Raw genomic sequence first — 12,107 nt, 5'->3', positions numbered from 1 at the left:
TTCTAGGTAGGCTTCAGCACCAGCCCCTTCTTGCTGATGACAATGGGTGTTTCTCCTGTTTCCTTTCCAGGGCATCAACCTGAGTGGGGGTCAGAGGCAGAGAATCTGCGTGGCACGGGCACTCTACCAAAACACCAACATTGTCTTCTTGGTAAGAATATGAACTTTAATTGTATTTAAAATTTACTTTTCCCTCTGGACAAATGGGTCTTTACAATGCCTGGTTGGATAACTGAAGAAAAGCTGGCTTAATTTGTGGAATTATATAGTGCAGAGTGAGTAAATGCTCACAGACTGAAAGTTGGTAGATTCAGGTTGGTGTTCAGGAAATTAAAATAAGACTGCTATGGGAGGACTCAGCCTACAATGGGCGTCTCCATCCCCTATGTTAATCTTAGCAAGAGTAACCTGAAAGAATTCCAATAGATCTCTACTCTGCTCCTATCTCAAATACATTCAAATTCAGCAGGAAACTAAAAAATCAATTTGTATTTTGAAGTTGCAAGAGATACAGGAGAATTAAAGTTTAAAGCCTCTATGAGTATATTTACAAAGATTAACAATGTCGCAGGGGATAGACACATTTACACTCTCTGCTGAACTTTAAAATTCCCATTCTTTATATATGCTGCTGTTTTGTCACTGAGATGCTCTAAGCAGTATCATTTTAAATTTGATTGCACTTGCCGGGCGTGGTGGCGCACGCCTTTAATCCCAGCACTCAGGAGGCAGAGGCAGGCGGATTTCTGAGTTCGAGACCAGCCTGGTCTACAAAGTGAGTTCCAGGACAGCCAGGGCTATACAGAGAAACCCTGTCTCAAAAAAACCTAAAAAAAAAAATTTGATTGCACTTACTTATTCATTTTGTGTGGGAAGGGGAGGAAGTGCTTGCTTGCCATGGTGTACCGTGGGGGTCAGAGGACAAATTGCCGAGTTGGTTCTCTCCGGTTCAACATCTGGGTCCCAAGGATTCAACTCAGGTTGTCAAGCTTGGTGGTAATAACCTTTAGCTTCCAAAACAATGTATCAGCTCCTGGAGCTAATGGTTTCCCTGGGTTTCTTGACCAGGAGAATCATGGAAGGAAGTAGGATTTTCTCCTTTGTGGTCCGTGGCAAAGTGATAAGAATTGGAGAATAGAGTGTTGGTGGGCATGGGGCCATTTAAATAGATATTTCATTCCATGGTGTGCAGCTCAGGCTGTAGATCAGAGTTAACCTCAATGATTTCTAAAATGCTAGCAATCTTTGTTCAACATGAATAGAACCTGTGTCTTGAAGAGGTTTCAGGTGATCTTCCTGTATTCACAAAATTTGTGGATTGCATTGGTTGTGATTTTTATCTGGTTCAGTTTCTACAGGAGGTAGGAGCCAAAACGGCAGCATATATAAAGAATGGGAACTTTAGAGTCCAGCAGAGGGTATAAATGTGTCCCTCTCCTGTGATATTATTTTTATTTGTAAATATGCTCATAGAGGCTTTAAACACTCACTCCCTTGTATCTCTTGAAACTTCAAAATACAAGTTGATTTTTTAGTTTCCTGCTGAATTTGAATGCATTTGAGATAGTAGCAGAGTAGAGATCTATTGGAATTCCTTCAGGTTACTCCTGCTAAGATTAACATAGGGAATGGTGATGCCCGTTGTAGGCTGAGTCCTCCCATACCAGATAATGTTGTCAAGACAATTCCCTACAGAACTGCCCATAGGCCCACTTGGTCTAGACAGCCCCCTCCCCTGAAGTTCTCTTCCCAGGTGAATATTATTACATTGTGTCAACTTGACAGTTAAACCAAACATGGTTCCATGGTTCTTATTGTCTAAATATTATACATCATTCCAAACTAAAATTGAACAACAGTTAGCAGTAGTAGAATGCTGTTGGTGTATTTTAGTAATTCATCAAAAATGGTAATAGCTTATACTTCCATGGTTTAAAAATTCACAAAGGGCTTTCAACACAATGCTACAGGATTTGACTTTTATGACCTGCTGGAAGGGTATAAGCCCTTACTTTACCCCTGCCCTCCCTCCCTCCCTTCCTCCCTCCCTCCCTCCCTCCCTCCCTCCCTTACCTCCCTCCTACCTTCCCTCCTCTCTCCTGCCCTCTCTCCTATTTTTCCCTTGCTTCCTTCTTCCCTTCTTCTCTTCTTCCTCCTCCTCCTACTCATCAGTGTTGTCTAGAGTTCTAGTTCTTGTGCTAGGTGGAGAAGCAAGGAAGAAAAGTGCATTACCTTAACTTTAAGCATCTCATTTGTATGCAATTATAATACAATCACAGGAACTTTTTTTATTTTGCTCTGAATAAACTTTTTTGTACTAGCCTTAACAGCATATTAAAAACAAATTAACACACATTAATTTGTTGACTATAAAAGATGCTTATCAAGACTGGTTAGAGCAGACACAGCCACTCGTGTTTATAATTCCAGAACTTGGGAAACCCAAAAGCGGGGTTGGTATGAGTTTGGTACATCCTGGACATGAGTGGGAGGGGCTCTGGCACAAAACAAACAACAAATAAAACACCAAAGAGAACCCTGCAGATGTATATGGAAGTGATATACAAATATATTCTTTTCCTTGAAGAGTTAAGTCATTGAACACAGGGTGAATGCACACCACACACTGCCATATCTCTAGCCAATAAATAATATACTCTTGAAAATGAAAAAATAGAAATTTCATTTAATTTACCACTTCACAATGTTTTTTGCTTTCTTTGGAGAAAGTACCTTCTCAGCATATTACTAAATGAATTGAATCATGAAACATGCTTTTCAATCTATCAAATGTCAATTGTGATTAGATTAGGTTATATAAAAGGTTGCATGTCAGTCTAACACTAAGTTGTCCCAGCACCAAGCCCAAGCATGTATGTGGTAACAGTCATTGCCAATACCTTTAAAAGCTACGGTATACCTGAGCACAAAATGGTACACATACTAATTCATTTAATCCACATGCTAAATACTTAATTTTTAATTACTGCTAATACTGACTTTTGTTGATGAGAACACCATGTCTTTGGAGGAGGTGCTAATCCAAGGTCATATACAAATTACTAAAGCTGGATTATAGATTGGGGGGGGGGGGGCGTGATCTCACAGCTTATGTTTTTCCTAGTTTGACTATAGATGTTTGGTCTGTACAACAACAACAACAACAACAACAACAACAACAAAATGCCTCAGGTCTTTTAGGATCCAGAAGTGGAATTTTTGTCAAAAGCAATCAATTTATCCCCTATTTATTATCTGAATTCCCAAAGCCAGTGATTGGCTAGCAAATTCTGCAATTAAACTCTTGCTGCCTTGGTACTGGAAAGAGAAGATGACCCTACCGGTGGTGTCCTGAAAGATGGTTTAAGTCCTTCTCCGGCACGGGGACAGTAGTGACTTGGAATGATGATACTTTTATTTTAAAGTAAGCTGTCCTCTGGAAAAGCAGCCAGGGCTCTTAACCCCTGAGCCATCTCTCCACATCCACCTGTGACAATTTTTAAAAACAAGTTATTGGGCAGTGGAAAGATAGATGTCTTAGATGTCCTATTTTACAGAATGTCTTAGAAACAACTGGTATTCATAAAAATGAGTCAAAGATTCAGAAAGATTTTGAAACATTACAATATTATAAAATTTGGGAGGTGGAAATTCTACCAGTAATCAATTTCATTTCACTACTTCCTAAAATACATTCATAAACTCAGATAATATGAAAACATACATTTATATCTATGTATGTTAGATATTTGTATACACACATATACATATACAATGACATTTGTTAAATGTAGAATATCCATGTATTTAAATGGTTTAAATAAGCTACTACATTCTTATCCTTGCTACCAAATGTATTTATATAAATGCCATTTAAGGGCATTCATTAATTTACCCATTTATCTGTAACTATGGTATCTAAACAAAACAACTAATTAATTTATTAATATTTATTTTTTCATGTTTGCTCTTAAATACTTTAATAGACCCATTGCTATTGTTTCTGTTTATTGAGCAGAGAACAATTGGATACTGAATAAATATTGAGCTAATTATATTATTCTGTGATGGCCATGCACATAAACTGACTCCACCTTCTAAACATAATTGCTTTACTTCACTGTCTACATAATCAGTCCATCTTATCTGTGTAGAGAATAAGACTGTGCTAAATTCTCTCAGAGTTATCATTTCTGCTTGTGTGAGTATGAACCACAGTGTATAGACCTGATGGAATGAGAATCCGGCCACATCTATTTTTGTATTAACAGATTTAGCAAGAGAACAGGACAGAAATCAAGCTAGCAAAGCAGACATGTTCCGGGCATGCTCAGTTCTTCACCGACAGCTCCGGTGGTGTTTCTTTTTCCCCCTTTTTCAGTTGGTTCTCCCTATCTTCCTTCCAATATGTCCCTGCTGCAGGATGACCCATTCTCTGCCCTGGACATCCACCTGAGCGATCACTTGATGCAGGAAGGAATCCTGAAGTTTCTCCAGGATGACAAGAGGACGGTTGTTCTTGTGACTCACAAGCTGCAGTACCTGACACACGCTGACTGGGTGAGACTGCCCGTGTCCGTGCCGCAGCTGTACCTTACAGACATGAACTATGAAATGTCTCCCGAGATAAAGTTTGATCATTTGTCGACTTCCAGATTTTGCTATGTCTCTGCCCCTGTGCTCTTTCCTTAGATCATAGCCATGAAGGACGGGAGTGTGCTAAGGGAAGGGACTTTGAAAGACATTCAGACCAAAGACGTGGAGCTTTATGAACACTGGAAAACCCTCATGAATAGACAGGATCAAGAATTAGAAAAGGTGAGCGTTAGAGGGCTCTGTATAATTCCCAGGGGTGCTTTCAAGGAAGAGCTGTGCCTCATAACATGCATGGTGCTCCATTGCAGCCCTCATCGGAAGCCGAAGGTGATTGCATCTTTGCATATGGCTATTGAGCAGGCCATTTTGAACCGACTACACCTTTCTTATTTATTTATTTGTTTGTTTGTTTGTTTAATTGGGGCTGGCTTACAGGTTCAGAGGTTCAGTCTATTATCACCAAGGCAGCATCCAGGCAGGCATGGTGTAGGAAGAGCTGAGAGTTCTACATCTTCATCTGAGCGCTGCTAGCAGAATACTGACTTCCAGGCAGCTAGGATGAGGGTCTCAAAGCCCACACCCACAGTGACACACCTATTCCAACAGGGCCACATCTAATAGTGCCACTCCTTGGGCTGACCATATACAAACCATCACAGTATGTATGGTGTATGTGTGTGTGTACTAGATTTATACACCCATGGACTTGTATAGAGACTGGAGGAGCATACTGGGTGATGTTTTCTGTCACCCTCTGCTTTATTCCCTAGAGAGAGGGTCTCCCACTTAGCCTGGATCTAGGCTGCTGACCACAGACATCTTCTTTTCTCCATGTCTTTCCCACAGTTCTGGGGTCACAGGTGTGAATGTACACTCCTGGCTTTCTATGTGGGTGCTAAGATGGAGACTCATGTTTGGGCAGCAAGTGATCTCCGTGGAACTGCCTGAGCTATACCTTCTTTGGATGAAGTGCTAGGTCTGTTTTGGCTCTGAAGCATTTGGAAGTACATTTGTATTTATGAAGTAGAATGGATTGTAATTGAGGCTTGAGACTTCCTTAGTGTGTATTGTTTTCCCGATTTATATCTCTTCCTTTCTCACATGTGATAAGATCATTTTCATGTGTCACCTACAATCAGGCAATCACCATGAACAAAAAGCCAAGGTGGCTTTGAGGACTCTGACTGAAGTCAACAGATGTGTCTGGAGTAGCCTGAGGGTGGATGAAGCGTAACAGGAAAAAAAAAAAAAAGAAAGAAAATAATAATATTTTTTAATCCTTTTCAGACCCAGCAAGGCTGTTCTGACTCTTGCTGAGTTCTCTGGAACAGTCCTGATGAGACTGCACAGATAGTATTAAAACCGGCATTCGCATTCAGTGTAGCTCACCACACTGCAGCCAGATTAAGTGGAGCAATAGTGGAGATGAAAACCAGATTCAGTTCAATTCATGATTGGGAAAAGAATAGGAAACTGAGTTTTCAAATCTTTGAGAACTTTTGCTTTGAGTTTGGGGCTGGAAGTGTCCAGAATTTAGTGCCGTGGCCAGGAATGAACTTTAAAAAATAAAGCAGGTATATCAGCCAGTTTTTTTTTTTAAATCAGAAAATTAAATTGTAGTGTTTTAAGAAGTAAAAATAGATTATTCACTTCCATAGGGGGAAAAAAAAGATTGAAAAGCCACACAGGTATCAATGTTTTTCTGTCCTGTGACTTTCAAAAGCAAACCCCCTCATGGAAGAAAAGCAAATGTGAAAATCTATGCAGAGAATGAGAGAGATCAGAATTCTCCCAGTGAAGATGCTAGGGGATGTGTTACAGTGTGCAATGCTGTGGTGCCCAGGGAGGAGCCTGAGAAGATGCTGAGCAGCTCCAAGTAACATTGTTTTCAGTGACCTGAAGGAGTAAAATAATATATGTTAGATTCAGGAGCAGGACAATGTATTTTTTACTTTAGAAAAAAGGATCTGGAAACAAAACAAAGAGAGAAAACGCAGTCAGTTGAGTGGGATAGTGATGTCCTTTTAGCAAGCCAGGAAGTCTATTCAGTTGTATTTAGAGATGAAGTAATCACTTTAGATAGCACTGGCTTCCTAATCAAAGACAGATACAGTGTTTCCATCAAGCACAGACATGTGAACCAGCTAGCGCAGGGCCATAGTGAAAGGGAAGAGGGATGGAGCCGGAGAGATGCCAGACTGAATCTAGCAACTGCCTGGAAAGGGCAAGGTTCCCACAGGGCTGTGTAGGAGGTAAAGTGCTTTCTTTTCAAGTAGAAGACTCGCAGGACTCTCCTAAAAGCCAGGAATGGCAGTGTGCCTTTCGGGCCAGAGTTGGGATTGAGACAGGAGGATCCTTGGGACTTACTGCCCAGCCAGTCTAACCAAAGTGGTGAGCTCCAAGCTCAGTGGAAGGCTCTGCCTCAAAAAATAAAGGAGAGAGGGATAGAGGGGAGTACGTACGTGATGACCTCTAGCCTGCAATTAGTGCATAGAAATATATACACACACACACGCACACACACAAACACACCACTTGCATACATACACACCTGCAGACACACATACACATACCTGCATACATAAACATCTGCACACACATCTGCATACATATATATCTGCACACTTACACATCTGCATACATATATATGTGCACACTTACACACCTGCATACATACACCTCTGCACACATACACACAAATGTGTGCATACATACACATCTGCACACTCATATACACATACATCTGAATATATACACACACACCTGCACACATACACATCTGTGCACATGCACACACACCTTCTTACATACACACTTACACTTACACACACACGCACACACACACACACCTACATACATATATATCTGGACACACAATATGCCTACACACACACACACTTACACACCTACATAGAAACACCTGCACACACACACACATACACACACACGCGCGCACACACACATTAACCTGCATACATGCACATCTGTGCATATACACCTGCATACACACACACACACCTACACCCACACCTCCCCCCCACACACACACAGACACACCTGCACACATGGAATAACTTGGTTCTACAGTAACAGCAAACTCAAACACTGAGTGTTTTATACCAGGAGGGAGTGTTACCTCCCCCAGGGCCAGCTCTGCTTCTTAGGAGACATCTAGCCACACTGGGAGATATTTGTGTTTATCACAGCTGAGGCAAATGGGAGGCCCATGGATGCTGTGTGTAAAAGATGGAGATGCTACTCCAGATGCTACGTGTGTGAGAGCACACACCAAGGCTAAGGAAGCCTTGCCCATGTACACAGAACAAAGAAAATGAATGCAGAAGGATGTGGGACAATATGTCAGTCAAGGCCTGGCACCGGGCTTCAGAAAGAGCTGTTGGTGTGAATTAGGGGAAGAGTGAAGGACTCTGTCAAATGCTAACAATGGAAGCTGAAGTGGAGGAAGAGACTGCATGTTTGGCTGGTTCAAAGAAGACTGAAAACTCTGACTGCGGTGGCAACAGCTCTTCTCTGCACCATGTTATTATGTGATTGCCTGGATATTTGAATGTCATTTGATACTCCCCTTCTCTCACTGTGGTAGGCCTGGTAAATCTTCACCGAGTAAGTGAAACTGAATTCCGGTTTACTTAGCCCCAATGCTAACACAGTTCCAAATACTTAGCCAGTAATTAGCTCTTTTGCAAACACTTTCAAGAACATTCCCTTTAAGTTTTGTGTGTGGGTGAATATGGGAGGGGGAGTCATTTTCTAAATAAAGCAAAGTAAGTGTTGGGCTTACTTTAGCCCAGACGGAACTAAATTCACCTCCCTTTGGGTTTATCCTACTGCGCTCTATCATTCACAAAGGAGAGAGACTGCCCTCCCTTTGATCTTGATCCAGTCCACCAACACGTTGCTCTTCACATCATCAGGCAACTCTGTGGCTAGTGTCTTGTAGACTAATCCTGATATACAGGGGATTGCTGTCACTTTCTTAATAATGAACTTTCTAGAACGGTGAGCCTTCCAAAACACATATTACATGAGGGAAATTAAAAAAGCAATGCTTGGGGACTGATCCTTAAAAGTCCCTTGGCTTTATGATGTAACTGCCAAACTGTGCGCGCTGAGGCTGGGGTCTGCTCGGTTGGTTTTGGGTTTTAGTGCACTGGGCCACACTAGGGGCCACTTGTGACCACGGTCACTTGCAGTGACCCTGGCCTGGGTGTTTGGGATTTGTTTCCCATGCAGAGGCAGGTGACTGCCCCCCAGCGTTGTGCTATGAAACTTAACTGATCTTGCTGCCCCAGTTCTGAGGCTGGGACATGAAGAACATGAAATTCTTCCTTCTTCCTTGGGCAGATGACAGGCCCACACAGCCCTGAACACATGGCAATCTGACTTTGTACTTCTTTTTCCCATATATCTCTTTCCTACAGTGTGCTATGAGTCTCCTAGGCACGGAAAGACCCTCATTGCCTATTTTCTTTGGAATGACCTGTTCACTCCTGATGCCACTTAAGTCCCTTGTTCAATTCGCTCAGTGATAGGTTAAAAGAATCCATCCAGTTTACCCATTTATAGTCACAGTGTTAGCAGATTAGCCAGCCCAGAACTACATGTAATTTTTGTTTGCCTGTTTCTCAAAGATGGAGTTCTATATGCGTTTCTGGCTAACTTGGAATTTCTAGTCATTCCCCTGCCTAAGCCTTTCAAGGGCTGAAGTGGCAGACCTTTGTCATCATGCCTAGCTTGAATATTTTTAAAAGAATATATTTAACATAAGCGAATCCTTAGGCTACAATAATTGTTTGAAATTGATGTAAAGACAAGCATTGTCTCAGTGGTGGAGCTGTGTTTCAAGGTTTAAGTCCCTGATGTTGTAACTCTTTCTGGCGTCCCATCATCCTGCATGTACAAAAACCTTGTCTGCAAATGTCCAGCATTATTTCCCTAACAGCTCCTGCAACAGAAGTCCTGTGTGTTCAGAGTGAACAGAGAGCCTGGGACTGGTACGAAATCACTCCGTGTGTCATTAAATGGTAAGTTAAACTCTTCTTCAGACAGAAGCTCCTTCAATAAGAGCATGTCATTTTCCACAGGACATGGAAGCAGACCAAACAACACTGGAGAGGAAGACTCTCCGAAGAGCCATGTATTCGAGAGAGGCCAAAGCACAGATGGAGGACGAAGATGAAGGCTAGTATTTCTTTTAGTCTGAAACATTCATTTAGACTAGTATATTATGGGGAGTTTGTCTCAGAACCATATGTGAGTGTGTCACACGTGTATAACTAGCTGTTTTGCATAAAGCACAGAGCCAATGTAAATGAATAATGTTGAATAAGATAGAGTCAAGGTAAGGCTTATGCTATCCAAAAGCATGACTCAATGGGTATCTATGTCTTCATAGCATTTGTTACACAGAGGATGGAAAGCAAAGGTCTGGAGACAGAATAATTGGAAATGTCTAATATAATGACTGGATCTGGTTATTACTAAAGTATTGATTCTTCAAGCATCAATCATCAATGAAGAATGAAAATATATAAATATATGTACCTACATTTGATTCAGCTGGTCTGCATATGGTTTTCATAACAACACAGTGATGAAGAATGAAGATGGTAGAGAAGTTGAGGTATCATGATTTGCAAGTAGTATGATAGTACACATAGGTGAACCCAAAATTCCACTAGAGAATTCCTACAGCTGATAAACAACTTCAGAAAAGTGGCTGGATGTAAAGTTAACTTAGAGAAATCAATAGCCCTCCTTTATACAAATGATAAAAGAAATTAGGGAAACATTACCTTTCACAGTAGCCACAAATAATACAAAATATCTTGGTGTAACTCTAACCAAACAAGTAAAAGGTCTGTATGACAAGAACTGAAGAAAAAAATCAAAGACCTCAGAAGATCGAAAGAGCTTCTGTGCTCATGGTAGGGTTAACATAGTGAAAATGACCATCTTACCAAAAGCAATCTACAGATTCAATGCTATCCCCATCAAAATTCCAACATTTTTTTTACAGACATTGAAAGCAATTCTCATCTTCACATGGAAAAAACAAAAATCTCAGGATTGCCAAACAATTCTGAACAATAAAAGAACTTCGGGAGGAGTCACTGTCCCTGACCTCAAACTGTCCTACAGAAAAATCGTAATAAAAACTGCATAGTATTGGTACAGAGGCAGACAGGTACATCAATTGAATTGAATTGAATTGAATTGAATTGAATTGAATTGAATTGAATTGAATTGAATTGAATTAAAGGCTCAGAAATAAATCCATACACATACAGATACTTGAGTTTTGACAAAGAAGCCAAGACCATACAGTGGAAAAAAGAAAACATCTTCAACAAATGGTGCTGATCTAAGTGTCAGTCTGTATGTAGAAGAATGCAAATTGATCCATATTTCTTGCCCCACACAAAAGTCAAGTCCAAGTGGATCAAGGACTTCAATATAAAACTAGGTACACTGAATCTAATAGAAAAGAAAGTAGAAAATTTCCTTGAACACATTGGCACAGGAGAAAATTTCCTGAACAGAACACCAATGGCTCAGGCTCTAAGATCAACAATTGATAAATGGGACCTCATGAAACTGAAAAGCTCTAAGGCAAAGGACACTGTCACTAGGACAAAACAACAGCCTACAGATTGGGGAAAGCTCTTCACTACCCCTACATCTGACAGAGGGCTTATCCACAATATGTGTGTGTGTGTGTGTGTGTGTATATATATATATATATATATATATATATATACAAGAAGTTAGACTCTAAAAAACCCCAAATAACCCAATTGAAAAATGGGATACAGACATGAACAAAGAATTCTCAACAGAGGAATATCAAATGGCCAAGATGCAAAGAAATGTTAAAAGAAATGACCCTGAGATTCTACCTTACACCAGTCAGGATTGCTAAGATCAAAACTCAGGTGACCGCAGATGCTGGTGAGAATGTGGAGAAAGAGGAACACCCGTCTTAGTGAGATTGCAAGCTGGTACAACCACTCTGGAAATCAATCTGGAGGTTCCTCAGAAAATTGGAAATAGTTCTACCTGAAGACCCAGCTATGACCACTCCTGGGCATATATCCAAAAGATGCTCCACCATATCACAAGGACACATGCTCCACTATGTTCATAGCAGCCTTATTCATAATAGCCAGAAACTGAATGCAACCCAGATGTCTGTCAAATAAAGAATGGATGCAGAAAATGTGGTACGCTTACACAATTCAGCTACTAAAAGTATGAACATCATAAAATTTTCATGCAAATGGATGGTACTAGAAAATATCAACCTGAACAAGGTTACTCAGACTCAAAAAGACATGTATTTGATGTAGCCACTAATGAGTGGATATTAGCCAAAAAGTATGGAGAGCCAAGTTTTCATTTCAGCTTTTCACATCTAATATTGTGTTCTGAGGAAGAAGAAGGAGGAGGAGGAGGAGAAGGAGGAGGAGGGGGAGGGGGAGGGGGAAGAG

At 40.8% G+C, this 12,107-nt stretch overlaps 1 protein-coding gene across 5 annotated transcripts in view; it reads left to right on the top strand.

The window, feature by feature from the left end:
- Abcc9 (ATP binding cassette subfamily C member 9) overlaps nt 1–12,107 on the top strand; it is a 114,842-nt gene that overhangs the window by 58,741 nt on the left and 43,994 nt on the right. For all 5 annotated transcript variants that reach the window (XM_029534934.1, XM_029534935.1, XM_021188210.2 and 2 more), the window contains 4 exons: nt 71–151; nt 4,423–4,560; nt 4,693–4,818; nt 9,702–9,798. In XM_029534934.1, the coding sequence (XP_029390794.1) occupies nt 71–151; nt 4,423–4,560; nt 4,693–4,818; nt 9,702–9,798 (442 nt within the window). The remainder of the gene's footprint in view (nt 1–70; nt 152–4,422; nt 4,561–4,692; nt 4,819–9,701; nt 9,799–12,107) is intronic.

This window comes from Mus pahari, chromosome 2 (assembly GCF_900095145.1).
Source record: "Mus pahari chromosome 2, PAHARI_EIJ_v1.1, whole genome shotgun sequence".
NCBI lineage: Eukaryota > Metazoa > Chordata > Mammalia > Rodentia > Muridae > Mus > Mus pahari.
Note: the sequence above shows the minus strand (reverse complement) of the source record. Positions and strands in the feature narration are given on the sequence as shown.